This window comes from Filicampus tigris, chromosome 15 (genome assembly GCF_054856515.1).
Source record: "Filicampus tigris isolate MCC_2025a chromosome 15, RoL_Ftig_1.0, whole genome shotgun sequence".
NCBI lineage: Eukaryota > Metazoa > Chordata > Actinopteri > Syngnathiformes > Syngnathidae > Filicampus > Filicampus tigris.
The window spans coordinates 19,438,685-19,464,396 of record NC_141231.1 but is presented as its reverse complement, the minus strand read 5'-3'; the positions used below and the strand labels follow the sequence as shown (position 1 = coordinate 19,464,396).

The window sequence follows — 25,712 nt, the reverse complement described above, 5'->3', positions numbered from 1 at the left end:
AGCATATTTTTGTGCTTTTACTGACGTGCGGCTCGCGCTCGCATGGATGCTCTATTTGCGAAACATGGCGACGGGAGGCGGGACCTTGATGTCCTGGCCCTTGTCCAGCCGCTTCTCGCACTCGATCAGGTAGTTGACGCCGTCCACCACCAGCTGCACCAGCTCCACCTGTGCGCGCGCGGCAGACACCACACCACAAGAGTTGAGCGCTCTCAAATGGACAAAAGCTCCGAGATGAGCTTCGTAAACATGTCGGCATTTGGAGATCAATGGAGAATGGCAGGATTGATAAAGAAATGTGGACGGACATGCAAATGAGATGATTTGAATAATTACAAGTTGTAACTTCCTTTTTAGTGGGAACTAACTAGGCAAAAATATGAATTGAAATGTATACTTTCATTCTAAATTCATCCCATCGTAATCAAGTTAACGTTTCAATACAATAAAAATGCATGAGTAAATTGGAATTTCTAAATTCATGCACATTTTTTTATTCATGATCATAACGTAATTGAAAAATACTTTTAAATGTGTATGTACACTCATTTATTGATTTTAATAAAATACAGACCTATGTAAAAATGTCAGTTATTTTGCTATTCATTCAAATCTGATAAAGACATAAAAACTCAATTTTTGTATTGAAATTGTATGCGAATTAAGCTTTTAAAGTAATTTGGTCATTTATAAGTTCATTGAAAATTCATTCAATTATTAATGTAGCCAATTATTGGTTAAAATAAAACAAATTGTGCACGTAAATTCGTTTTTTTTATTCATTCTATTTCAACATTTTGATTAAAAAAAATAATAAATGAAAGAGATGAGAAATGGAAAAAAACAAAACCCCACACAAATACATTTGAATGAAGAGCATATATGGCGGCCTGCGGGCTCATCACCCACCGAGAGAGACGCTCACCTCTGACTTGCCCAGGCGGTCGTTGTTGGAGATGTCAAAGGTGTCGCCCGTGGCCGCCGTGTCCACGCCGCCCGTGCCCCTTTTCTGCAGGCGCAAGTTCTCCAGGATCTTGGAGAAGCGGGGATCCTGCGGGACGCACAAAATGTCCTTTTACATGTTGCTGCTTAGCTTCATGCGAACACACAATGCAAAACGCCACAGATAGGGTCATGGAACTAGCATTGATCTTTGAACACAAACGGTGCAGCAACACGTAGACTGACAATACAGTGGACGGAGCCCAACTGTGAATGGTAAAAATCGGCAAGTAAGTGACACTCACTTTTAATCGCTATGAAAACAAACCACAAAAATGGGCTTTTCTAAATGGGATAGGTATTGCACTGACCCCTGGTGGCCAAAGCGAGCACACCAGAAGGAGGCCCATTGAATTAGAGCAGGAAATCATGACGCAGAAATTGTTTCTTTTTTTGAATTTTGTTTTTTTTATATCCGATGTAGTTACTGCATGTTTTTAGAAAGTACGTGTGTGTGTGTGTGTGTTACCTTGCTGAGTTTGGGAAGGCGCACGTGCACACCCGCCCTGAGGCCCGTGCCCAGGTTAGAGGGGCACGTGAGGATGTAGCCCAGATGTTGGTTCCACATGAACTCCCAGCCCCTCTCCTGGATCAGATGTTCCACCTGTGGATGATGCAAAGATGGCTCTTTTAACCTCCAATTGCTACTCGTCAATCCTGCCTAGCAACAACTCACTATAGAAATTGGATTTTCCCCAAACTTCGGGGCGCCGATGGTTGTGCCTCGCTGACTGCGCCTTGCAACAGTTACTCACACGTGGGACTTGAATTGGACTTTTGATGCTTTGTCATTTGAACCTTGTGGCATCAATGGTTGCGCCCCATGAATTCTGCCTAGCAACAACTGACTACTAGGGATGTAACGATTCGTCGAAAATCAATTTAAAACCGAGTCTGCCCGATTCATTGATGAATCGAAAAATCGAGTTGATGAAATTCATCTCGAAAATGATGTCTTGAAACGTTTTCTCATAACAGATGCATAGCACATTTTGAAACTGTCGATCAAATGATGCTTTTGCGCCAAACATCATTGCGTATTGCCTTGGTGGATGCTGCAGAAGCACACTAGTGCACAGAGATACGCATGGTAAGCACTTTTTAAAAAATGGAATCGAATCGAAAATCGCGAACTGATCGTCGACTATCGAATCGAATCGGGGCTTGAGTGAATCGTTGCAACCCTACTGACTACAGATTTTGTTTTTTCAATTTAACTTTGGGGCATCAGTGGTTGTGCCCCATGGATCCTGCCTGGCAACATTTACAGGATCTTCTTTCAGTCATCAGTCATTTACGTGACACACACAAAAAAAAAAAAAAAAAAACAACCCTGCATGCATACGCACTTGTTAAGTTGCCTACCTGCTTAAGTCCTCTGCAGAATCTCTCAAAGACCCTCTTCATGTTGCCCCCCTTCTCCATGGAGATGACTCTGGTGTGGTCCTCTTCGTTGATCCAGATCAGGAAGGTTTTCTCGTTGTTGTGCCTGAAGAGGAACACGGAGGGGCTCAACGCGGACGTAGACACGGACAGCAAACGGGGGACAGTGGCAGGTGGACGGACGGACATGCGGCACACAGCACACGTGCGGCCTACCAGATGCCCCTGGCGTCGGGCCAGTCTCGCGCCATGAAGGCGCATGTCAGCAGGGGAGACACGGGCTTGTCAAACAGGAAGTGGTCCTACGGGTTTTATCAGGGCGGAAGAAGAACAACACTCAAATTGACAAAAGCAGGAGGACTGGGGAGAGGGATGGGGACACGCGGCGGTCCAGTCGCGGCTGCTAAAACTGCACGTCTCTAGAAGTCTCTAACTTTGTTTCTCTGGAACCTTCTTACCAGATGCCCCTGGCGTCGGGCCAGTCTCGGGCCATGAAGGCCGAGGTAAGTAAAGGGGACACGGGCTTGTCAAACAGGAAGTGGTCCTGATCGCGGCGCGGCGCGGCGGGATTGGATCAGAACACAAAGATCAGAGCATCAAAGTCAACTCAGGCTTTTTCTTCTAAATACGTCAGAGATTTCAGGAGAATTGCTGAAAGTATGGGCAAAGACCGTGAACAATGTCGCAATTGAGCTGTTGCGCTACGGCGTTCAACTCATTTTCACCATTTCAGCTGTCTGGATTTTAGGAGCGTGGCTAAACCCAAGTATGCAGTCAGCCCGCCCCCACCAGGAGTGTCGGCGTTCCATCAGTGGCACAAATGCGAGTTACCGCCGCTTCAGTAAACAGTTAGCTTGCAAGCTAAAAATAACACACGTACACAAAAAAGCCTCTTTCGCGAAGTGTTGTAGTTTCTTATTCACGTTCATGTCTTTGCTATGTTGACCTGCTAGTCCATTAGCATGCTAGCCCGCTATGCCGCACAAATCGGAGTGACGAGGCGACTTATTGGACAGCGATGCCAGTCTGCTGACTGTTGAGCTGGATTTGTGTTCCTTTTTTTTTTTTTTTTAAACTTTGTGGCTCCTCCATTTCTGCCTAGAGGCTACTGATATGTTGGAGTTGACATCATTTGACTTTGAGCACTTGTGATTGTGCCCCATTAACTGTGGAATTGTCACTTTAAAAAAAAAAAAATTAATTGCACTCTGGGGCACCAAAGATTGTGCCCTGTGAATTCTGCCTAGCAACACGTGACAGCGGAAATACTTTAGGGCATCGATGACTGCGCCGGATGAATTCTTAGCAACATTTTCTTTCATTTGACATTGGGGCACCAACGGTTGTGCCCCCGTAAATGCTGCCTAGCAACCAGTTACTGCACAGGCGTGTTGATTTTTTTAACTACAACATTGGGGCACTAATGGTTGCACCCCATAAGTTCTGCCTGACGACAAGCCGCTGCAGGCATGTGTGACTTTAATCGGGGCACCGCTCATCGTGCCCCGCGAACCGACCGTGCCAGCGTCTTACATCGATGAGCTGCTGCTGCTCGCTCTCGGTCATCTCTCCCAGGCTGTAGTAGCGCCCCGCCAGGTCCCCCTTGAGGCCGGCCAGCGCCGTGACGGCCACGCGCTCGACCTCGCGGCGCTCCGCCCGGCTGCAGGCGGGCGGGAGGCTGAGGCCGCGGATGCTGCGGCCGGTGCGCACGCGGGACGACAGCACGTAGTTCTCGTCAAACATGCCGCCGCTCAGCTGGTCAAAAAGACAAGGAGGCGCCATGGTTCGGAGCAGGAAATGCTTGGCGGAAATGCTTGGCGGAAACGCGGCGGCGCGGCGACATGTCCACACCTTGGAGGCGTCCAGGTCGGTGGGGTGGGTCATGGTTCTGGGGTCGTAGCCGTTGTGGCGGTCCTTGATGACCGGGTCAAAGAGATCCGCAAATACCTGCGGGCAAACAACCGAGTCCAGCATTGACCGAGACCCGGGACGCAGGAGCCACAGTATTTACTCCTCATACGGCAGTTGACTGCCTAATTCTCCCCGGCAACGGCAAAGTGACTATGGAAAGACGCTTTTTTTCCTTCTTTCTTCAACTTTGGAGCACCAACGGCTGTACACCGTTCATTCTGCCTAGCAACATGTCAAGCCATGACAGAAATAAACATTGGATGTGCCACGTGACCTCTGCCGAGCAACTTTCGGAAAAATAGGTTTTAGCCTAGCGACGAGCTAGAAAAGAAAGGGACTACGGCAAGTAACAGCATTACTTTCTCACTGAAACTTTGGGCACCGATAGTTGTGCCCCATGAATTCTGCCTTGCAACAAGTGACTACAGAATAGGATTTTTTAAAAATCTATATTTTGTAATCATTTTTCGAACTTTGGGGCACCGATGGCGCTGGCAGCTGGCAAGAATTTCTGCCAAGCATCAAATGACCGTGTACATTTCTGGCTTTTCAAGGGGAAAATACCCCAAACGTATTTTTTTTTCAAGAATTCCGATTTCAAACATTCTGATGAATATTGCCTTTGTGCAATATGAGGTGGCCCTTTTCAGCCACCATTTTGTCACTTCTGGCCACTGAAAATGACATCGCAGCTGCTCGGGTAACGACCAATCACGGCTCAGCTTCAGAAAACAGCTGAGCCGTGATTGGTCGTTACCTGAGCAGTTGTGATGTCATTTTCAGTGGCCAGAAGTGACAAAATGGCCGCCCCCAGAGATGGCTGAAAACGGCTGGATTAACTGTTATTCCACAAAGGCAGTGATGCTCAGAATGCCTCGTTTCAACGAGCGGGCTTGCATCGAGCATATTCTTGAAAAGCACGCGTTTTTCGTTGTTTTTCTTCCTTGAACGCAATCCGACTGGCCCGTCCCGACCTCATAGCTCTCCTCGTCGCCCGCCACGCAGCCCACGGTCTTGATGAACGGGTGCCCGGGGTTGTCCACGCCCGTCTGGATGCACTGGTCCAAGGTCCAGTTGTTGGGGGTGACCCGGTCCCGCAGTTTGCCATAGATGGCGGGCGTCAGCGCCGCGGCCATGCAGTTGTTGTGCTTGCGAAGGTCAGGGAAGTCGGAGCTGCCAGGCGGAGAGAGGTGATAGCAAGAGTGCAAAGTTTGTTAAGCTGCTCACAAGTGTGGAGGAAACTTGAGAGGGTCACTTGAAGTCGGCGCCACGCGGTGACTTTCACACCATGACATGATCCGCGTGGATATTGGTAGAATATTCCAAGCGGCGGCTGTCACCTGGCAGGATAGAGCTTCTTCCTTGCCTCCGCCGCCAAAGAACCGCCGTCACTCAACAGGAAGCCGGTCGCCGCGGTGCCCGCCCCCAAGGTGGCCAGCAGGGCGGCGGTGTTGCGGCCCGACATCAGGCGTGTGAAGGAGTTGGCCATCTTGACCTCAACAATTTCAGTCACAAGTGGAGGAGCTGGAGGCAGAAAAAAAAAAAAAAAAAAAAAAAAAATGGAACTAAAGAGACTTCAGTTCCTATTATCTGTATTGTACGCATCCTTTACATTTACTCATTCTCTTGAAAACAATTTCAGTCACAAGTGGAGGAGCTGGAGGCAGAAAAAAAAAAAAAAAAATGGAACTAAAGAGACTTCAGTTCCTATTGTCTGTATTGTACGCATCCTTTACATTTACTCATTATCTTGAAAATGAGCCTCAAACGGCTGTTTGCAAATAAAATTGCAGACTTTTTTTCTCTCACGGCTTTTTGGGACTTTCGGGTGGGTCTACCCGTGATACGCGCGTCTACCAAAATTCATATTCATGAATCAAGCTGGCTTTGGGGGCTACATTTATTGCTTCAATCCCAAGTTACAAGGGCCGCTTCACTTCAAACTGACGGATTTGCCGCGTCTTTCAGGCACGGCCTCTTGACGCGTCGACCCAAATTCGTGACGCCGAGTATAACTGGATCGTGTGTCTGGAAATCTTCTCGTGGACTTCTGAAGAGAAGGTCATCGGGTGGTACTTTAGCACTTGGAGAGTCCAAACCAGATTTGTGTCTGTCTTCTAACGAGCTTAGTGGAAGCTCTGGCACAAGCTGTTAGCATCTTACGGCAGACGCCTGCTAGTTAGCTTAGCCACCTGGATAGCATGGACATGGCTTTGCAGAAGGTCGTTTTGGCTAAGGCAGCGCTAATATGCCAGCGTCATCTCCACATCTATATTTATACGTCATATTTTTAGCAGATCACAGGACCATTGTGCCGCCGGCCGGCATGCCAAGACAAGGCTGGACGTGGGCCACGTCGGCCTCACAGGTCGCTGATATTCTGGTCACAAGACCGGACCCCCGTGAGCGACTTTCCAGGACGACGGCTGTTGCGGAACAAAAAAGTCAGACGCTCACAAAGAGAGAAGAAACAAGGGTTGGACTTGACCACTAAGTCGACTTAATGGACTTAACGCCTCCACTTGACTAAACCCCCTTGTGGCCGGTGAACTTTTACCTCCAGGTAGGAGTCAAGAAAAACTCTTTTACGTTGTCATGACTAAGCCTGGCAAAATCTGCAAATCAAGTCAAACAAAAAGGGACAGTCTGCACCTTTAAAATAAAAAAATACAAAATGACATGACCTCACACCATAAAATCACTCAGATGACCAGAATGAATAATAGCAATAATAAGAAGAAAAAAGAAATGACTCCAAAGACTAGATGACAGTAGAAGGCGAAAAGTAGTATTTGTGAAATAAGAGTAAAAGGAGGTCCCTTACCTGTGCTGCCACTGCTGTGCCTTGAAGCCGAGCGTCTTCTCAATGAGCTTTCCACGTTCCCCTCGTACGAGGCCCCGCCCCCTCACGCCCCATTTAAACCACGTGAGGGCCCATCAGAAGTCTGTTTGACTTTCACACACGCACACATTTACATTTACCACGACCTTTATTGGCGCACTTTGAATGGAAAACAAAAAAACAGTACAAAGACATATGAAGCCCGATTAGGAAATAAAAGCGAAATAAATACCTTAAAGAGCCAATGTGCAGAATGTTTTGATTTTAATTTTTTTTTTGGCGTGCGTGCGTGCGCTTCAAAATGCACGCGCTTCCATCTTAGATTGTTGCATTCTGTTAATTGACCGCTAGATGGCACTGAATTCGACACATTGTCCTTTTAAGTCAACTCAATAAATACAATAGTCATTTCTCAGTCAAACTACAGGGATATCAAATTACAACATAGTGCAAAGGTGTAAGTCTCAACTAATACACTCCAGAAGAGAAAAGTAAATATAACATGAGGCTAACATTAAATTACAACATCATTAATGAATAATAATAATAATACTGTTGGAACACCGTGTGTGATTGTTGTTTCATGTAAAAAAAACAACAACAAAAAAAAAAAACTTTTCGGTCAATTCTATATTTAAAAAATAGAGCAAACCGTTGCCCAGTGTACAAAGGTTTGTGTACAAAACAGCAGCTGGCAAGCTTGAGCTATCAAAAAAAACCACACACTTGAAATGAGTGTGTTGTCTCTGCGCACGGGAAGTGATGTCACAGTATGATCACGACATTCAGGAAGTGATGTCACAGTGACGCACCGCAGGCAGGAAGTGACGCAAGAGTGCGATTCACCGCGTACAGGAAGAGATGTGACAGGGCGATCGAGTGCATCCGCTTTTAAAGGACGTGTCTTCAAAGCGTGATCCGGTAGCTCTGCTGAGCACAGGAAGTGACGTCGCACTGCCGTCTGTAGATCCGCTTTGGACAGGGAGTGACATCACAGTATGCTACAGTAGCTCCACGAGATACAGGAAGTGACGTCACAGTGAACTTTAGTGGAGCCGCTGCACATTGGATTTAAAAGCGTGATCGGGTGGATCCGCCCGCATACAGGAAGCGATGCCACTGCGTGACCTACTCCATCCAATGCATACGGGAGGTTGGGTCACAGTGCGCATCCCCTCCACACAAGAAGTTACATCACACCCAATGTCTTGTTGAGTGTGACACTCACGCTGACATGCTAGCCAGCGAACTGAACGTCTAATGATATTGCACACGGGAAATGATGTCACCTGAGCAATTGGTAACCACGCTAACCCAAAGAACTGGATCGATCGTCCGTCCAAGTTTTGTTTTTTTGTTTTTCCTTTGATGGGAGGAAAACAGTGACGCCGGTTGCTAGGCAACAAGACACGAAAGCCTCACCTGATCCAAATTAGCAGGGATTAGCCTGGCTTCTGTTTGTGCTAACAGGCTAGCACAGTACGAGGCAGGAGGCGAACCGCTTAGCGTTAGCTTAGCCCGGCGGTACGCGCGGCTCAATCTTCAGCGAGAGCTCGTACAGCGCGTCTTCATCCATCACTTGCGTCTTGTCCAGCAGGAAGTGAGTCACCTGCAGCGGGCGGGACCACAAAACAGTCGGTCAATCCAACGGACGGCTGGAAATCAAAGGAGCTAAAAGAAACGCGCCCAGCCGACCTTGGCCTGGTGCTCGATCCTGTAAGGGGCTTGCTGGAACTGCCGGATCTCTCGGATGATGTGACAGATCTGACGGGGAGACAAAGAGCACCTCACTAGACCTCGTTTGCGTCAAGCGTCGCTTCTGTTAGCGCAGCTTTGATTTTGGAAGGTCTATACTTCCTTTCTGCATTTGTTCCCACGGCTGCAAAATTGACAAGACTAGGGTTCAGTCAAAATGTAGACTGACTGCCGCGTTGGCATTTCATGCTAGCGAGCTAATTCCACCGGCGGAATTTGGTTTGATTAGATTGTGTACACGCTAATGCTAACAGGCTCACTTAGCCTACGCACCGTTTCTAATTTTCCAGTGCTAGTTGCATATTACAAAAGCTATTAACTTAGCAGTTAGCCTTACATGCTAACTTTCCGTAAATGTGATGGGATGACCTAAAGTGAAATTAGCAACCTTAGCGTAGCCCAATTTCGCGTGCGCCGAACAGCAGACGGGATGGGATGCCTGGTGATATTTACCATCCTCATCTTGGAGAAGTTGACCAGGCCTTCCTCCGTGAAGTTGGGCGTGCCCTCCTCGATGAAGGCCAGGTCGGTGAGGTACATGCCCAGGTAGGGCACGCACGGCGGGTTGCAGCTGCAAACGCACGCATACGTGTAACGAGTGTGTGGAGCTACAGGCCATTGTGACGATATTTACTTTTTCAGCGTCTCTCGGAGGTTCTTAAAGCGACCTTCAGACGAGACCGTCCTCTGCAGACGATCCATCAGCGCCTTTGTCTGCAACACACACACGCGCACAGGGCAGGTAAGTTTGGTGGCGAGGAAGGGGGCCAAACGTGTGTGCCAAAGAGCTGCGTTTGAGTTTTAAAACAGCTCATTTGAAGATCGGGAAATAAAAAGTGCATGTTAAACACTTTGTTAAATGTTTGGAATACATCTATACTCTTTCTTTCGTTATTGTTTATGTTTTGAAATTAAATTCAAACGAATACAATCATTTATTCTCATTTTTATTTCTTCTTTTCATCATTTTCGAACAAACCGAATGGGACAATTTTTTTTATGTCATTGATTTTGTTGTCATGTAAATAATAAATGAACCCTCACTATTCAATGAGAGATGTTTCAACATATATGACTGTTCACATTCTGAATTTTATCTTGGAAAAAAAAATCAAACATGACTCATTTTGTTATAAGTTGAATTTCATGTACGTCATAGACCTGTTGGACTTTTTTTCCTTGTGCAAAATAAGAATGTGTTTTATTTGGTGAAGACTTTTTTTTGTAAAATATTAACATAAAAATATGACTTTTTGGACAAAAAAATAGAACTTTTTATGAAAAAATGCCAAATGAATAAATACATTTGAATAAATCCAGTTTGAGGAAAAAAAGGCTTAGCGTAACACATTTTTCTTGAAAAAAAAGTGGACAGTTGGAAATGAATAATGAATATTTAGAAACGTTATCAGTGAATCAATTTGATCATCGAAATGTCTGACTGAATCGAATGTCTAGAAGATAGTTTTTTTTGTTTTTTTTATAAATGAACCGGTGATGAATGCAAAACAAATGTATGAATTATATTTGAGGGCAAAGCATGGGAATGAATTTTTGCTACATGCTCATTCAAGTGTTGCCAATGGCCCCGAGAGCTCTTGCTAACATTGGCGGCTCAGACCTGCTTGCAGACTTTGGCCCAAGTCTTCTTGAGGCGGTAGACGGCGCTGCGGTTGAGCGCCGAGGTGATCTCCAGGACGCCGTTGTAGTTGTTGAGGCAGCGGCAGATGTCGGCCACCGCCAGCCACTTCTCGATGGCGCCCGCCCGCGAGCCCGCCTCGCCGTGCGTCATGATCTGCGACGCCACCAGGTTGCTCATCTGACCGCCGGCGGCAAGCAAACGTGCCCTTTTATTTGCCGCCGTGCGCTTTTCCGCTTCAATGTTGCAAAACGCAACAGTTGCCGTTGACGTAAACTCACGTTGTTAAAGTGCTGGCTGGTTTTCATGATGTAAGGCGTCTTCTCCGTCTTGTCCACCTTCATCCAGCCTTGGCCAAGGAACTCCCTGAAACACAATCAATCAATCAGCTTTAAGCAGACAACACACTACTCCAATCAATGATTTTACATTTTCAGTATTTTCAATCATTACATTTTCCCCTTAATAAATACTCTTTTAATCATTTGTTAAAGAGGAAGTCAAGCCAAACACATTTTTTTCAAGAATATGTTCTATGCTAGCCCACTAGTTGAAACAAGACATTATGATAAATGTTGCATTTGTGGAATAAGAGTTAATCCAGCCATTTTTACAATAAAATGTCATTTGACCATATATATATATATATATATATATATATATATATATATATATATTTATTTTTTTATTTTGTCACTTCTGTCGACTGAAAATGGCATCACAACTGCTCAGGTAACGACCAACCACGGCTCAGCTTCAGAAAACAGCTCAACCGTTATTGGTTGTTACCTGAGCCCCGAACACCCCAAATATTACTTTATTTTCATTTTTTTTTTTTTTCATAACACCAATTATTTCTCTTTTGGGTGTGACCTTACTGAAGTAAGTACAGTGGCATGTCTTGAAATCTGCATTGTTACAAATGACCACCAGGAGGCAGCAGACTGTCTGAGAAAGATGCTTGGCAACGTTTTGGTGAATCCCAATTTTCTGCCGTAGCACTTTCAAAATAAAACGCAACATCCTGAGTCAAATTATTTTCATGTATCCCTTTTTTCATGTTCTAATCATTCTAAAAGTTGGACTGACTCGTAAGGAATGCTCCTGAAGACGATGTGGTCCAGTAACGTGATCTGCTCGGCCAGCTCCATGGCAGACAAAGATTGCAAACACTCTGCCTTTGGACCCTCCGCCTACACACACACACACACACACACAAAATAATGCTGACCATGCTAACATCAATGGATGAACAAGAAGATCCTTTCTTACCGCAATGAAGTGAAGAAGTGGACAACTTTTCTGTTCATTAAAAAAGGAAAAAAAAGCTCATTTGACTTATGTGTTGAAACACGTGTGTGTGTTTATTTGTTCCTTTCTGCTGAGTACCATTTGCAGAATGTCCTCAATCTCGAGCTGTGCGTCGTCTTGCTCTTCTTGACAAAGCGCACTGATGACGAGCGAGCGAGCGGCACAAGTTGCATTTGCGTCAGGCCGACGCATTTCGCGTGCGCGCGCGCGCGCGAGCGAGCGGCCGGCTGACCTGAGAATGTTGCCGGCGGCTTTCCTCTCCTGAGGCAGCAGGTCGGGATCCCGCAGCACTTCCTCCAGGAGGCCGACCACGCCCACCTTCAGCTCGCCGTTGCTCTCAAAGTCCTGACGAGGGCAAGCCAAAACACGGCCGCTCACATCGCGGTTGCTGCTACTTGATGCTCGCCGGAGGCTTTCAACAAAAACACCTTGGTGTCGCCATTGCGGGGTGATTTATGAACAATTTGAAAAAGGAGTGTTTCGAAAGTCTCCCTTTTGACATAAGAACATGCGCAAAAGCGTTTGGAGACTGCGAATGTCCACATGCCGTCGAAGAAAGAGAAGGAAACTTTCTAGAGGTGCCGATCTGACCTGCGAGTGTTTGGAGACCCAATGTCGCAGCACGTTGAGGACTCGGTTGGTGGCGGCTCGGCGGATGATGAACTCTTTGTCGCACGACTTCTCCGAGCCGCCCGACGCTGCGACAGGAAACGGAAGGCACTTTTCTCGCTGGATTGAGCAACTTTCCCCGGCAAAAAGCCACATTTTGGCTACTTTTGGCAACTCTTACTCACTCGCCACGCCAGGCCACAAATATTCAAAAGTCACAGATACTACAGTGTCGAATGGAGGCCTCACGTGCCTATTTTGGAATGGAAGAGAAAATGCAATCCCCGCGCACTCACCCTGGGAGCTGCCGTGGCCGGCGGCGGCGGTGGCGATGGCAAAGGCGGACGCGGGCGACACGGCGCAGCGAGAGTTCTCGGCCGAAGACGCTGCAGAGAGTCCACAATAAAGCCCCGTGACCGAGAAGGTGTGGCGTGGCCGCCTGCCGGCGTGCGTGCGTGCGTGCGTGCGTGCGTGCGTGCGTGGCCGCCTGCCTGCGTGGCGTGCGTGATACCTGCTGCCGGACGGTAGCGCAAGTGTCGCGGCGTGGACGGCGAGCGACACGGCGACACGTCGCCGCCCGACTCGTTGCCGCTGGCGCCGGCGGTGGGCGATTCCGGAATAAATTTGTCCAGAGACACCGACTCCAGCACGGCTGGCCGGGGAGGGACAAGCAGGAGGAGGAGTCACGCACGTAACCGTCACACTTGAACGTTTCATACGACAGACGTACAGGACGTACCTGTGATATCAAAGACACGTTGATGGTGATTTTTGTTGTCATTGATATCCACAATTGAGCACATCACAGATGGGGGGGCGGGGGGTGGGGGATCACCATCATTGAATCTTTAAAGTGTAAATGTCATGTCTTTGACTCGCTGTCTTTGATCAGCAAGTCTGATGTGTTAAATGATGGATAGCAACAAAAACATTGACCATGGAAATGTCTTTGATATCAGACATTTTTGATGTGTTCATTAAATGATGGGTCCATCTTAACACATCATAGACACGGCCATGATATCACACACCCATCTGTGGTGAATTGTACACATCAATGGACTGAATTCCAGTACACGTCCCTAGTACATTGTTACACATCAAAGACACAGTCATCATGATGTTCTTTTTTTTTTTTCCACTGGCTCACCTCTGCGGATGCTTCTCCTCAGTTTCCCGCAGAAGGCGTCGAGGCGAGGCAGCTCGCCGCTGACGACGTCTTCGCCGCCCGGGCTGAGCTCGGGCGAGCTGGGACCCCGGCTGAGATCCAGCGGGGCTTTGGTGACGGTGGGCGGCGGCGGCGGCGACGAGAAGCCAAAGAGCGTCCGGCAGGGACCGGCGCCGTGGGGCGGCGGCGACGACGACGAGGTGAAGAGGCCCGGGCCGTGCGCCGAGGTTGGGGAGCTGGCGGCCGGGGACGACGGCGTGGAGGAAAGGTCCAGAACTTTGGGGCCCACGGGTGAGCTGAGGGACAATTTGCGGGCGTGGACGGGCGAGGGAGTGCGAGACGGGAGGGACAAAGGCGGCGGCGACGAAAACTTGCGGCACAGGCGCGGGGATTTGTTGTTCAGGGGGTCCATGCCCCACGAGCCCTGGTTGGTGGCGAAGAACAGCTCCAGAGACCTGAAGACGCAAGACCGACCGTCACCGCAGGGGGAGGGGGAGCGCGTGGATGGACTATGGGGGTCTTTGATGTTAGTTTACTTGGACTGATCTAGTGCCAGCTGGGTGATCTTCAGAGTGTAGTCGGGACACAGCGACATGACGGACAGACGGTCGCACGAGTGCTGCTCGATCCTGATCGTCAAGATGACGATGAGGACCGTGACGCGATGAAGATGAAGAGCATGAAATGATGAAGATGAGGATGACGAAGATGTGAACCAAAGGGACTAGGAGGACGTTTGCGCGACACATTTGGAACTGGAAACTGACCAAATCCTCATTGTTTTAAGTGGTGTAAAACATCAAAGACACATGGGAATTATTTCGCTGGCAGTCATAGATTGAAACATCAAAGGCACGTTTGTGGTTTTTGGGGGGGGGATTATAGCCACCATGCAACACATCAAAGACATGTCGGTGGTTGATTTCAATACTAGCCGCCATTTGACATAACAAAGGCACGTCAACACTGTTCACTGTTTTATTGTTTTGTATCCAGCATTTGACACGTCACAGACACATGAATGATCATTTCTTTCACCAAAGACATGTTCACGTGTGATATTCTTTTAATTGGTAGGCATCATTTAACACATCAAATGGGATTTTTAGGGACATTAAAATGTCATTCAACACATCAAAGACGTTTCTATGGGGATTTCTTTCCCATAGGTGTCCACTCCAAGTGCATGCTTATGGTGAATTGAAACACAGTTCAACATGGAATTAATTTTCTTCCATTTGAGGTGGTAAATTCACCATGGATGTGTCTTTGATGTTGTAAATGATGGCTACCTATGTAAATAAAAAGCTGCACGTATGTGTGATATGGCGAACACCAATGGGAGAAAAAAATCATCACGGGCATGTTTTTGAGCATTAAAGTGGATAAGTCTTAGATGTTTTGAATCCGTTAAATGTTAAATGAAATGAAAAAACCAGCAAGGAAATGCCTTTGATATCAGTGGCATGTCTTTGAGCTTTCAGCTGACGTCTTTGATGCGTTAACCGGTAGGTATCGGTGTAAATAAAAATCGTCATCACCCTGATCGTGTCTTTGACGTGTTAACTGGTGGCTATCAATGTAAACAAAAATCTCCACAGATAATTCTCTGATCTTCTAAAATGGCTGAAATCAATGAATTTTTTACTTTTTTTGCCATCAGTGGCGTGCCTTTGAGGTGTTGACTTCACCGTCTTTGTTGCATTCCAAAATGTGACGCGGCATCTTTCCCGGTAGCGAAATGAGCAGAGCGGCGTCCTACCTGACGGGGATGGAGGTGAAGGGCTGGCGGTAGATGTGCGCCAGCTTGCCGATGACCACGGCGGCGGTGGTGAAAATCCTGTAGGTGTGCAGGAAGGTGTTGAGGAAGTCGATGGAGAGGAAGCGCAGGTCGGTGAGGCGCTCCAGCAGCCGCTCCACGCTGGCGTAGCGGATCTGCGGCACTTTGCACGAGTTGAGCGTCTTGCTGAAGCAGATGTCCACGTCGTCCTTGTGCAGGCGGGCGTCCGACCTGCGGGGGGGAATGGGGGGGGTTATGGCGCCGGGCCAGCGTCACGGCCCGCTCTCGGCGGCGCCGTCTTACTTGATCATGTGCGGCACCGACACTTTGGAGTTCTCCTCAAAGACGCTGGTCATCAAGCCGTTGCAGCGGATGTTATCGATGCACTGAAAGGCAAGCCGGGGGCCGGCCGTGAGCGGGCGTTCGGCCCCGGGATTCTTCTCCGCCGGCTTTGGCCCACCTGGCTGATGTCGCTGGTCCAGGCCGCCTTCTCCTGGCGCGACGGGGCCAGCAGGACCACGGAAAAGCTGTGCCCGTCGGGAGGCTCCGCCAGCATTTTGAACTCCAGGTGGCCGAAGCCTTGACCCGCCGCGTTGTCTGCAAAAGAGCCAGCCAGCGCGTCAGCTCCGAGGCTCGCCAAGCACCCGATTGCGACGGAGGCCCAAAGCGCGCTCACGGTCCTCGTCGCCGGCGTCCACTTCCTCGATCAGCGTGCATTCCATCAGCGACAAGGCGCCGCCTTGCTGGAGCACAAACACACACAATAAAAAGGCCTCAATATCGCGTGCCTGGATTTCAACGGCGGCCGCAACGAATTGCGCTCTCCGCTCGCAACGGATTTTTTGGCCTGCTCGCGTTCTTAGTTCAAAGTGCGTTCGGTGCCAAACTTCGACGGCAGCCCGTCGAGGCAGCAAACGAGCCGAGCTCTGTTTTCTTCTCTAATCCTGCTCCAGAGTTACAATTCCTTTCTTTGTCGTTATTTAAGCGCAAAATGGGTCCTGTGCTCAACTGGTTTTGACTTTTAACTGCTGTCTAGGCAGTACACCAGTGGGGGTCTTTTAAAATGTCTCATTTCAGGTCAAAATGATCCGGAGCCAACCTTGCCTTGATTTCAACAGCAGTCTATCTAGGAGGCAAATTACAATTTACAATTCATTGCATTTTTTTTTTTTCCTAATATGAAATGGTTGCAATCCGCAGCCAAACTTGTCTTATTTTCAAGCGCCCGCCCGTCCAGGCAGCAAACTGAGCCAAGCGTGTCTTGTTTTCAACAGCGGCGACGTACTGTAGCTGTGCCTGAATAAGAACGCCTTCTCTTTGCAATCATTTCCTTTTTTTTTCCTCTTAAACTTCAAAACGGTCCCAAAGCTAGCTCATTTTCATTTCAACAGCGGCCCGTCTAGGCGGCAACGTGCAGTTGGCCCTCAGTGAACGGCGTCCTTCATTTGCGGCGGATTTGTGTGGACCTTGAGCAAGTGCAGCTTCCCTCCGGACGTGCGCGTGCAGATGAGGAAGTGTTTGGTGAAGAGGAAGCACTGGCGCTCGCCTTCCTTGCGCAGCGACAGCGAGCCCAGCCGCACTTTGCTCAGCATCCCGCGCTCGCTACCGGACGGCAGCTGGATGAGCGAACCTGTCGGCGGAGCGGACGTCGGCTTGAGCCTTGGGCTGGGGGCCGCGGGCAAGGGCGAGAGGGGCCCACCTTGGCGAACAAAAGTCTGGCTGGTGTCCAGCAGGATGTCGCAGCCCTCCACGATCATCCTCTCGATGGCCAGGTTCTTGCGGATGTTCTCCGTGTCGCTCACCTCGTCGTGCATCATCCTGACCACACGCACGCACGCACGCACGCACGCACGCACGTTGTGACTTTAGGGAAGAGCAACAACACATCGGGTTCAAGGTGGACTTTGTACTTGGAGAGCTCTTCCAGTTTGGACTTGGCGAAGTGTAGACTGTTTCTCTCCACGTGTTCGTGCGGCGTGTGTGCGAGCAACTCGTGAAGCGTGATGATGTAACGGGGAATCTGTAAACACGCACGCACGACGGTCACTTCAAATGGGACAGATGCTCGTCACATCCGACTCTGTCAAGGCAGACCATAGTCAACTTAATAACTTCTGCTAGCTGGCCGAGTCAGCCATTTTTCAAAATTAACTCTTGCCAAATGGAGAATGAGGTGCTAAATTAGCTGACCGGAAGAGCAACAAAAACTAACAAAGAAAAATGCCTACTAAACAAATACTAGCTAGTGACTACACAGTTGGGTTAAAAAAAAAAGACAACCCAATTTGGGTCCGAAATGGACCGATCCACGACATGGGTCAATTTGACCCAACTTCCTGTGTTGTTTTTGCAGAAAGTTTTGTCAACTTTGAAAAGTAGCACGCTAACATTATCTACAATAAAGATTCAAGTTCTATCAACATCTAACACCATGACACGCTAAAACTATTGCTAAATCACAAAGCATCTAACTACCTCTCCTTTCACAGTAGCCAACAAGCAAACAAACAAACAAACAAACAAAGTCAGGCAAACCAAATCCCGTTAGCAACTCTTTAACTAAACGGCTAACTTCAGGGCTACCTGGAACATGGGGTAGGTGAGGAAGGTCTCCAGCATGCGGCCCTCGCACGCCGCGTTGGCCTCGTATTGCTTGAGCAGCTTGTCGAAGTCTCGGTTCTGCTTGCAGTTGGCCAGAACCTGAAGGCTGTACTGGTGGTTGCGCACAAACTCCTGGTAGATGTTCAGCATGGGAAGGAGGATGTCGAACAGGTCCGCTGCACGCCAAACACACACACACACGCGTCGCGTTGGCCCGCCGTGTCGCCGGCGACGCCGCATCGCCGGCGCCGCTTGACTCACCCAGGACCAGCGTGGGCCAGTTGGCCATGCGGGCGTTCAGGCCCTGGTGGAAGATCTGGTGCAGGAACATGATGGTCTCGCTGGGGAAAAGCAGGAGCGCGTGAGCCCACTTGTCGGCGCGCTATTTGGGGATCTCGCAAAAGCCGCGCGCTTCGCCTGGACAAGTTCTCGCAACTTTGCGAGGTGTCCACTGGCAAAACGGGTCGCCGCACCTGTTGAGGAAGATGCTGCTGACGTCGTGGTGGCTGACGGGCGGCTTCTTGGAGCTGGCGGCCATGCGCAGCGGACGCAGGAAGCAGTTGACCAGGACGGACAGCTGGTTGACGTACTCCGTCTCCGCCTCCACCATGTTGAAGACGATGTGGTTGCGCTTGCGCATGCTCTCGGCGTGCGGCGAGCAGATGTAGTCCTGGACGATCAGCTTCCACTTCCTCCTGCACAGCCAGCCTCGCATGAAGCTCTGCACCTGCGCATGCCACTTAAGCCATCACTCCACAAGTCACGTTAAGACTTCACCACAAGTCACCAGACTCTTCATAAGTCACTTCGGTCAAATTACACTCAGCGAGAGTCAGGTGATACTTAAATCATCATCCTTTAGCAAGTCACGTGACACTTAGGGAGTCACTTCACAACTCAAATGAAAGTCGAAGGTCACTTAGGTCACAGGACACCTAACACGGCATTCGGATGAATATTGCCTTTGTGGAATAAGAGTTAATCCAGCCGTTCTTGTCCATCTCTGGGGGCGGCCATTTTGCCACTGGCTGTCCACTGAAAATGACATCACAAATAGCCAGGGCTCAGGGAACGACCAATCACGGCTCACCTGTTTTCTGAAGCCGAGCCATGATTTGTCGTTGTGATGTCATTTTCAGTCGACAGTAGTGACAAAATGGCCGCCCCACAGAGATGGACAAAAACGACTGGATTAACTCTTATTCCGCAAACGCAATATTTATCAGAATGCCGTGTTTCAACTCGGAGCGCTTGCATACAGCTTAGTCTTGAAAAAAATATGTTTGGCTTGACTTCCCCTTTACGTCACTTAATTAAGCTACGGGACGCTTAAAAGAAGCACTTAACAAGTCACCACATGCGACTACGTGACACTTAGCAAGTCCCTCAAGTCTTCCTCCTCCCCGTGTAACTTTTGACCCGCCGCATCTTACCTTCTTTATCTTTTTGATGTCAGGGTCGTCCTCGTCTAAGATGTTCTGGCTGGCCCGCATGCGCACTTTGGTCCTGTTGAGCAGCACGATCTGGACAGCAGATGCGCGCAACCCCCGTTAGCTAGAGCGCTAACATCAGCGGTAGCAGTTCGCAAGGAGCATTTATCATCAAACATTAGCATTAGTAGCACTGAGCATTTAGCTTTATCTTATAGCATTCTGGTATATTACATTCAGCAACAAGCATTAGCATATACCATCTAAAATGAGCAGGGTTAGCATCAAACCTTTAGCATATAACATTAATCCAAAGCATTTAACATTCAGCATCAAGCAGTTGGACAGAGCTTGATTTACAAAGAACCCGACTATCTAGTGATTCTTTCTCATGGAACGAAACACGCTACAGTACATTCACAGCATTCAAAGATATCAACGTAGATAAATATGACACACACCTTTTAGCTTTTTTATGTGTTTTTTTTTATTGCGATGCTAAACTAGAAGGGGCAAAGTGGTCAGTGTATTTCATGTGTCGACAGCAAGAACACACAAAGAACGGCAACTGGGAATAGCCTTGAACAGGTAAAAATATTTGTCTTTTTTTTTTTTTTATGTTCTGTATTGATAGCACATGTTAGCAATGACAAAAAAAAAATGTCAATTCCATGAAAAGCGTTTGAGAACTGAGCAAGATACGATGTCGTCATCATCCATGTCAATGCATTGCCTCTGACGGGAGCGTCACTGCTGCCAACATGGCCGCCATGTAGGCGCAGCGGTTTGCCGGGCTGCTACAGTGCGCTGGCGTATCTAGTTTCATATCTGACTGCAAGGATTAAAAAGATTTTAAAAAACGCACACTGCAAAACATGCAAGCACCATCGACATATTTTTGTGGGTGTCTGAGCGTTGTTGCCGTAGCTAGTTATCAAAGATGGCCAACCCGTTGCACTTCCTGCATTTGCATCTAGCGTATTGCATTGCAGATATGATTTAGCATCCAGCTTAATGAGCATGGCATGAAAAATGATCATGCAGAATTACCATATAGAAGCTGACATCTAGCATTATCACCTAACATTTAGCATTAGCGCAGTGGCACCGCGCGGCATACCTCGGCTTTTAGCCGCTCGATCTCGGTGTCCTGGTCCTCCAGTTGTGTGCGCAGCTGATTGGCTGCGATCTTCTCGGTCTCCATGATCTGGACCAGGTGAATGTACTTCTGCATCAGGATCTCGCGCTCCAAGATCAGGTCCGAGTAGCTGACCGCATGCACAAAACACGACGTCACGGGAGGTCGAGCTTTTTTTCCTTTGGCTTTTTTCGCCGCAAACGTCTGGTTATTGTAGCATTTTGCCTCCGGCCTGTTGCATCGCTACATTAGCAAGTATCATCAGCATATAGCATCATTTCACAAGTAGCATTTAACATCTACAATTAGCATAGATTGTAAGCATTGGGCTTGTAGCATTAGCATTCATAATACGCACGCCAATACACAGAAACACACATGCAAACACACGCTGTTACATATTGGTACCGCGTGTGTGCGTGCGTGCGTGTGCGTGCGTTGCGCTCGCAGCAGTTCACATTTAGGTCATGACGGTGCTTTCCGGACTTACATCACACTCTGGCCTTCTGTCTCTCTCCTTTCTCTCTTCTATTTTTATCTTTTAACCTTTCACTTTGCTCCTGATCACATCCAGTACAAAATCAGATTTTTTTTTAAAAATGGACACAATCATAAATTGTCAGCAATATTGGAGAAGTTGAAAAATAAAATCCAAACCAGCCCCCGTGTCAATTTAGAGGAAGTTTTTTTTGGTGTGTTTGAATTCCACATTTGATCAAATCAAATGAGTTGAATTGAATGGAAATGTGCATGTGTGGACAAGTGTCCGTGTGCGCTTGAATGTGCGAGCGTGCGCAAGCGTGTGCGCGTTAAGAGATAGACCGATATCGGGCCGGGACCGATATCGCTTATTAGTAGTCTAGTAGGCCGATAACCAACCGATATTTGGAGCCGATATTCATTTTCAGCAAAAAGCAAAATATTGGCGTCAAAATCTAACATAAAATTTTTTTAAAAAATACAAGTTTTTATTTTTTAAAAACCTCTTAATTTTGTTGAAACGTATTTAAGCACATCATTGCTGTCCGGTGAAAAACACTTTGGTCCAATTTTGGACAAAAAAAAAAATATTTTCACATTAATTATTAATTAAGAATGGTACAATTGTGCTTGTCTAAGGAAGAGCTGAACTTCATATTAGTCAGATTGTCATTTTACTTGAATATACGATGTGTCGGGACAGAGAGAGAAATATTCAGGCCCACCCTGATTTTTCAAGGCCCACCCATTAGCCACCTTCTGGCTCCGCCCCTGGTGCGCATGCGCGCGCACGTTTTGCGGCGGCGGGCGTTCACCTGGCCTGCTGAATGCAGTCCACCCACTCGTTGCAGTCGGCTTCCTCGTCGGTGCGGAGCTCAAGGGGCTTCTGCCCGTCGTGGCCGAACATCACCAGGAAGTAGTGCTGCGCGCGCACACACATCCATTTTCGCTGTCACACCTCACTTCCTGTTTTGCGGCACTTCACTGTGTTGCGTGTAGAAAGTCAGTCAGTGTGCGAGCGTGCGTGAGCACATGTGATGTAACGTAAGCGGGTGAGTGACACTTGCTCGCGTGTGCCGGCGTGCCACCAGCAGGAGGCTTAAAGGCGTGCGCGCGCGTTCTTCTTACATAAGCAACAAGGCAGCTTGTGCAGCTAATGCGGCTTCCCTGGCAGCCAGATGGATTTAAGATGAAGCAAAACAATCACACACACACACACACACAAACACTCGCGCGCGCAATGTTGTTAGGCCGCGCCCCCTCCACTAAGCTCACGTCGGCCAGGCGCACAAGTCACATGACACGCAACGAGCGTGTCACAAGTCAACAAGAAGGTCCAACAAACCTAATCAAGCCCAAGTGGCGCACTGAAACCCGACTTCCAAAGTTCAAACCCTACCCTCGTCCTGAAGCAACTAGCACTGGCATGAAAGCATAATCCGAGCTAGAAACCTTACTTGAAACCCTACTTCGAAAGCCTAAGCCCCATTTGACGCCATATTCCTGTCTTGAAATCCCAATTTGAAACCCAAACCATGGCTTGAAACCTTACTTTGAATCCCTGACACTGTTTTGAAGCCCTACTTTGAAGGAGATTTTAATCATAACCGTGGCTTGAAACCCTACTTTGCAACCGTAATAATGCCTCAAAATCCTCGTTTGAAAGCCCCACCCGGCCTGGTTTGAAAGTGCATGCGAGCCAAATCTGAAATGGAACCCTCGCCCTGTTTCTGGGTCCCCCGAGTCTGTCTTGAAACCTTAATTGACGCCACGCCAACGCCTACTTTGGAACCCTAACCCTTGCTTGAGACCTTGACGTTGATTCGAAAGCCTGCTTTGCCAGCCGACTTCCAAACGCCAACCCTGAAAAAGTAAGTAAGGCGAGCGTGACAGCCTCAACTTTGAAATGCGGCCCTTGCCCCGAGACGCTGCCGTGAAGCCCTCGAATTGGGAAAGCCCAACTTGGGCGTGCCTCTTTGCGGGGGGTGGCGGGGGTGCCTGCCGTACCTGCATCTTGTCGGGGGCGTCCCTGCTGCCGCCGACCGAGGCCACTTTGGGCGCGGGGGCGCGCTCGCACGTGCATCCCTCCAGCAGGTACATGCCGGACGGCCGCGGGCTCTGCTCGTTGTCGAAGTAGAAGAGAAGGTTCTGGTAGAGCGCGAAGAACTTGTCCGTCCAGCGGACGTTCTCCGAGCCGCGCTTGCTGACCAGGCCGCGCTTGGCGCCCTCCTTGCGGGCGGCCAGCGCCAGGTGCAGGGCGTGGCCCTCGTTGTAGCGCACGCTCTTCTGCATCTGGACGCACCTGCACCTGCACCGGACCGGACCGGCGTGCGTGCGCTCGCGCGCGCGCACTTCACTCGCTCGCACGCGGCGAGGGCGCGCCGCCGCGCGTCATGGCTCCGTCGCGTCGGCGGGAATCCGGGCGACGCGACGAGCGAGTGGGAATGAACACGCGGCGAAGGAGAAGAAGGCTGCGCTCGCGCAAAAAAGCACCAAATGAGGCTGAAGGCGGGATGAGCGCTAATCGGCTTTGATGTCCTCTTAAAGGGGCAGCGGCGGCGACGGCGACAACAACAACAGCAGCAGCAGCAGCAGCAGCAGCAGCAGCAGCAGCAGCAGCAGCAGCAGCAGCAGCAGCAGCAGCAGCAGCAGCAGCAGCAGCAGCAGCAGCAGCAGCAGCAGCAGCAGCAGCAGCAGCAGCAGCAGCAGCAGCAGCAGCAGCAGCAGCAGCAGCAGCAGCAGCAGCAGCAGCAGCAGAGCACGAGCCACCGTCCGTTTCAAAACACAAGCCGGGATCCAAACCCGAGTCTGAAAAGCCGTCTTGGAACTCGGTCTGGCCGAGACCGCAACACTGCTTCCCCGAGCATGGCTGAACTTTGAAGCTTCCTATGGTTCGCACCCTAAGCCTGGCTTGACGTGTGACGCCTTGACCATATGGCTCCAAAATTCTAAGCCTCGTTTGAAAACCGTACCCTGGGTTGAAAGCTTACTTTCAAACCCTACGGCCGGTCCCGCGGGAAACATCCGGCTCGTCCATGCGCGCGATCTCTGACCGGCCCTCGCAGTGGCCATCAAGTCAAACGTCCAAAATAGGCTCTGCTTTTATTTTGGAAGTTGTGCTTTGATTTGATTTGATGTGGCCGCGGGTGGACGCCAATGGACAATTCCGGGCTTACGTCCAAAGGGCGTCATAAATCAAGATGGCGGTCAAGTCGGTGGAAACAAAGTCTCCGCTCATTGAAAACCACTGAAACACCGTTGTCATTTGATTTGTGACTTTTTTTAATGACTACATTTATCTAGATGATGATAGAAAGAAAACAAGACATTCGATGACACTCGAGAACGATTCTTACCGCCGAAGAAGTGCTCGTTACAAGGCACTCGAACCGTCCATTAATTTCCACACTCTTCGCTCGGTGGGGAAACTTTCTCCGATCTTCGGGGTCCACGCGCTAGTGTGGAATGATGATTTAGTTCCCATCAAGTTAGGCTTGGGCTATCCAACGGCACAACGACTCGTAGGCGTAATTTTCTGCGAGCTCGATCTGCTAGCCGCAGCCGCCTAACACACGAGGGCGGTTTGCATGGCGGCTATTACCAGAAAGGCCCGGATGTTCGGGAATGTCACTGCTGTTGTCTCAACTTTCAAGCGTTGCCACTTGGCGTCTTTTCCGACGTAATAATGTACGTCATTCTTATTGAAATATTTTAAAATCCTGACTAGCAACGGCTAATATGACTTGGCAGTCGGTTCAATATCACATGCGGCAATTTTCGTTTGTGACATTTGGCGCGTACGGCTTCGGGTCATACTTCAAAAGTCGAAAGACGCGTGGCCATTTCATTAGGTACACGATGTGAACACGTTTACGCGACCGTACGACTCAAAATCATCCAGCCACACGTTGGTCGCGTGTGTGCGTGTCGGCAGATGTTATCGTCTGATTGGCAGCTGAAGGACGAACCCACGTTGACCTCAAATTCGCCGTCAAATGAGACACAATGTGACGCGCAAACACACACACACAATGTGCTGCTAATCTGTTAGGCTGCTTAGTGGTCACCACACACACAAAGTAGTTTGATCAGTGGTGAGCGGTCAAGTCCTCTGTTGAGCAACTTTCACATGCCGTCGTCAGCAAACGTTGCTGCCACACCGCAAAACAAAATCAACAAATAAACGCTCAATCTGACGTTCGAACCGGATCACTGATCCCATTTTACGCAAAGTTCCGCTTTTTTTACGTGATCAATTTGCCGTTCTAACATGAAATTGAAGTTCAGTTGTGGCAGCAGTCTGCTTCCGTAGCTTTTCGTCCAGTCGCAATTCAGCCTTTACGTGTGGCCACATCATTGGAATCTGCCTAGACAGCCTTTCGAGCTGCTTGCCCCGCATCGGAGATTCCGTTCGCAGCGAGCCTACTAGAGCTCAAAAGTCGCTGCCATCATCATTTTCCTGTCCTCTGATTTGTTGATCGGAGCAAGACAAATTGGACGTGCAAAACACATCTGGAGCGCTTGGCGGATTATTCGAGCTGGGACATGCGGGGGGGCTTTGGGGCGCGACACCCGGGTTCAAAGAGAAGGTCAAGGACGCTGGACGGACGCCAGACGCTGGCTGACTGCTCCAAAAGCCTCATCAGACATGATTACAATCATT

The 25,712-nt window shown here is 49.0% G+C and overlaps 2 protein-coding genes across 12 annotated transcripts; both read right to left on the bottom strand.

The window, feature by feature from the left end:
- Positions 1-2: 2 nt before the first annotated feature.
- ckmt2a (creatine kinase, mitochondrial 2a (sarcomeric)) lies at positions 3-7,257 on the bottom strand. 3 transcript variants are annotated; one of them, XM_086054029.1, is made up of 10 exons: positions 7,121-7,256; positions 5,637-5,820; positions 5,271-5,469; positions 4,237-4,332; positions 3,919-4,140; positions 2,602-2,687; positions 2,368-2,491; positions 1,472-1,606; positions 926-1,051; positions 3-168 (listed from the first exon to the last, which is right to left on the bottom strand). In XM_086054029.1, exons 2-10 carry the CDS (start codon positions 5,783-5,785, stop codon positions 52-54), a joined length of 1,254 nt encoding a protein of 417 aa, XP_085910155.1. In that variant the 5' UTR covers positions 5,786-5,820; positions 7,121-7,256; the 3' UTR covers positions 3-51. The 3 variants fall into 3 exon arrangements, with proteins under 3 accessions (XP_085910155.1, XP_085910154.1, XP_085910153.1); XM_086054028.1 differs by lacking the exon at positions 2,602-2,687 and adding an exon at positions 2,844-2,929 and having other exon boundaries at positions 7,121-7,255; XM_086054027.1 differs by lacking the exon at positions 2,602-2,687 and adding an exon at positions 2,844-2,929 and having other exon boundaries at positions 3,919-4,332; positions 7,121-7,257.
- Positions 7,258-7,267: 10 nt separating this feature from the next.
- On the bottom strand, positions 7,268-25,464 carry rasgrf2a (Ras protein-specific guanine nucleotide-releasing factor 2a). 9 transcript variants are annotated; one of them, XM_086054005.1, is made up of 30 exons: positions 25,320-25,464; positions 23,057-23,167; positions 21,865-21,971; positions 20,552-20,699; positions 19,435-19,524; positions 18,475-18,728; positions 18,263-18,342; positions 17,984-18,177; positions 17,311-17,420; positions 17,100-17,218; positions 16,867-17,030; positions 16,077-16,143; positions 15,861-15,997; positions 15,704-15,786; positions 15,383-15,631; positions 14,157-14,249; positions 13,603-14,075; positions 12,964-13,104; positions 12,749-12,838; positions 12,435-12,541; positions 12,076-12,188; positions 11,922-11,982; positions 11,805-11,834; positions 11,622-11,725; positions 10,814-10,898; positions 10,515-10,712; positions 9,528-9,607; positions 9,347-9,464; positions 8,834-8,902; positions 7,268-8,747 (listed from the first exon to the last, which is right to left on the bottom strand). In XM_086054005.1, the coding sequence occupies exons 1-30, from the start codon at positions 25,446-25,448 to the stop codon at positions 8,652-8,654; spliced, it is 3,900 nt and encodes a 1,299-aa protein (XP_085910131.1). In that variant the 5' UTR covers positions 25,449-25,464; the 3' UTR covers positions 7,268-8,651. The 9 variants fall into 9 exon arrangements, with proteins under 9 accessions (XP_085910131.1, XP_085910133.1, XP_085910135.1 ...); XM_086054007.1 differs by lacking the exon at positions 25,320-25,464 and adding an exon at positions 24,406-25,056; XM_086054009.1 differs by lacking the exons at positions 23,057-23,167; positions 25,320-25,464 and adding an exon at positions 24,406-25,053.
- Between the last annotated feature and the right edge of the window lie 248 nt (positions 25,465-25,712).

What these genes read in the sequence shown, in the direction of transcription:
- ckmt2a (XM_086054027.1), bottom strand. Translation starts at nt 5,785, where the DNA reads ATGGCCAACTCCTTCACACGCCTGATGTCGGGCCGCAACACCGCCGCC. An exon ending in TCTGCAGAGGACTTAAGCAG is followed by an intron (nt 1,607 to 2,367) that starts GTAGGCAACTTA and finishes CATCATCCACAG; the next exon opens with GTGGAACATCTGATCCAGGA. An exon ending in ACCGCCTGGGCAAGTCAGAG is followed by an intron (nt 169 to 925) that starts GTGAGCGTCTCT and finishes GCGCGCGCACAG; the next exon opens with GTGGAGCTGGTGCAGCTGGT.
- rasgrf2a (XM_086054001.1), bottom strand. Translation starts at nt 23,341, where the DNA reads ATGCAGAAGAGCGTGCGCTACAACGAGGGCCACGCCCTGCACCTGGCG. An exon ending in TCGAGCGGCTAAAAGCCGAG is followed by an intron (nt 19,525 to 20,551) that starts GTATGCCGCGCG and finishes TCTGCTGTCCAG; the next exon opens with ATCGTGCTGCTCAACAGGAC. An exon ending in CTCCGAGAGACGCTGAAAAA is followed by an intron (nt 9,465 to 9,527) that starts GTAAATATCGTC and finishes GTGCGTTTGCAG; the next exon opens with CTGCAACCCGCCGTGCGTGC.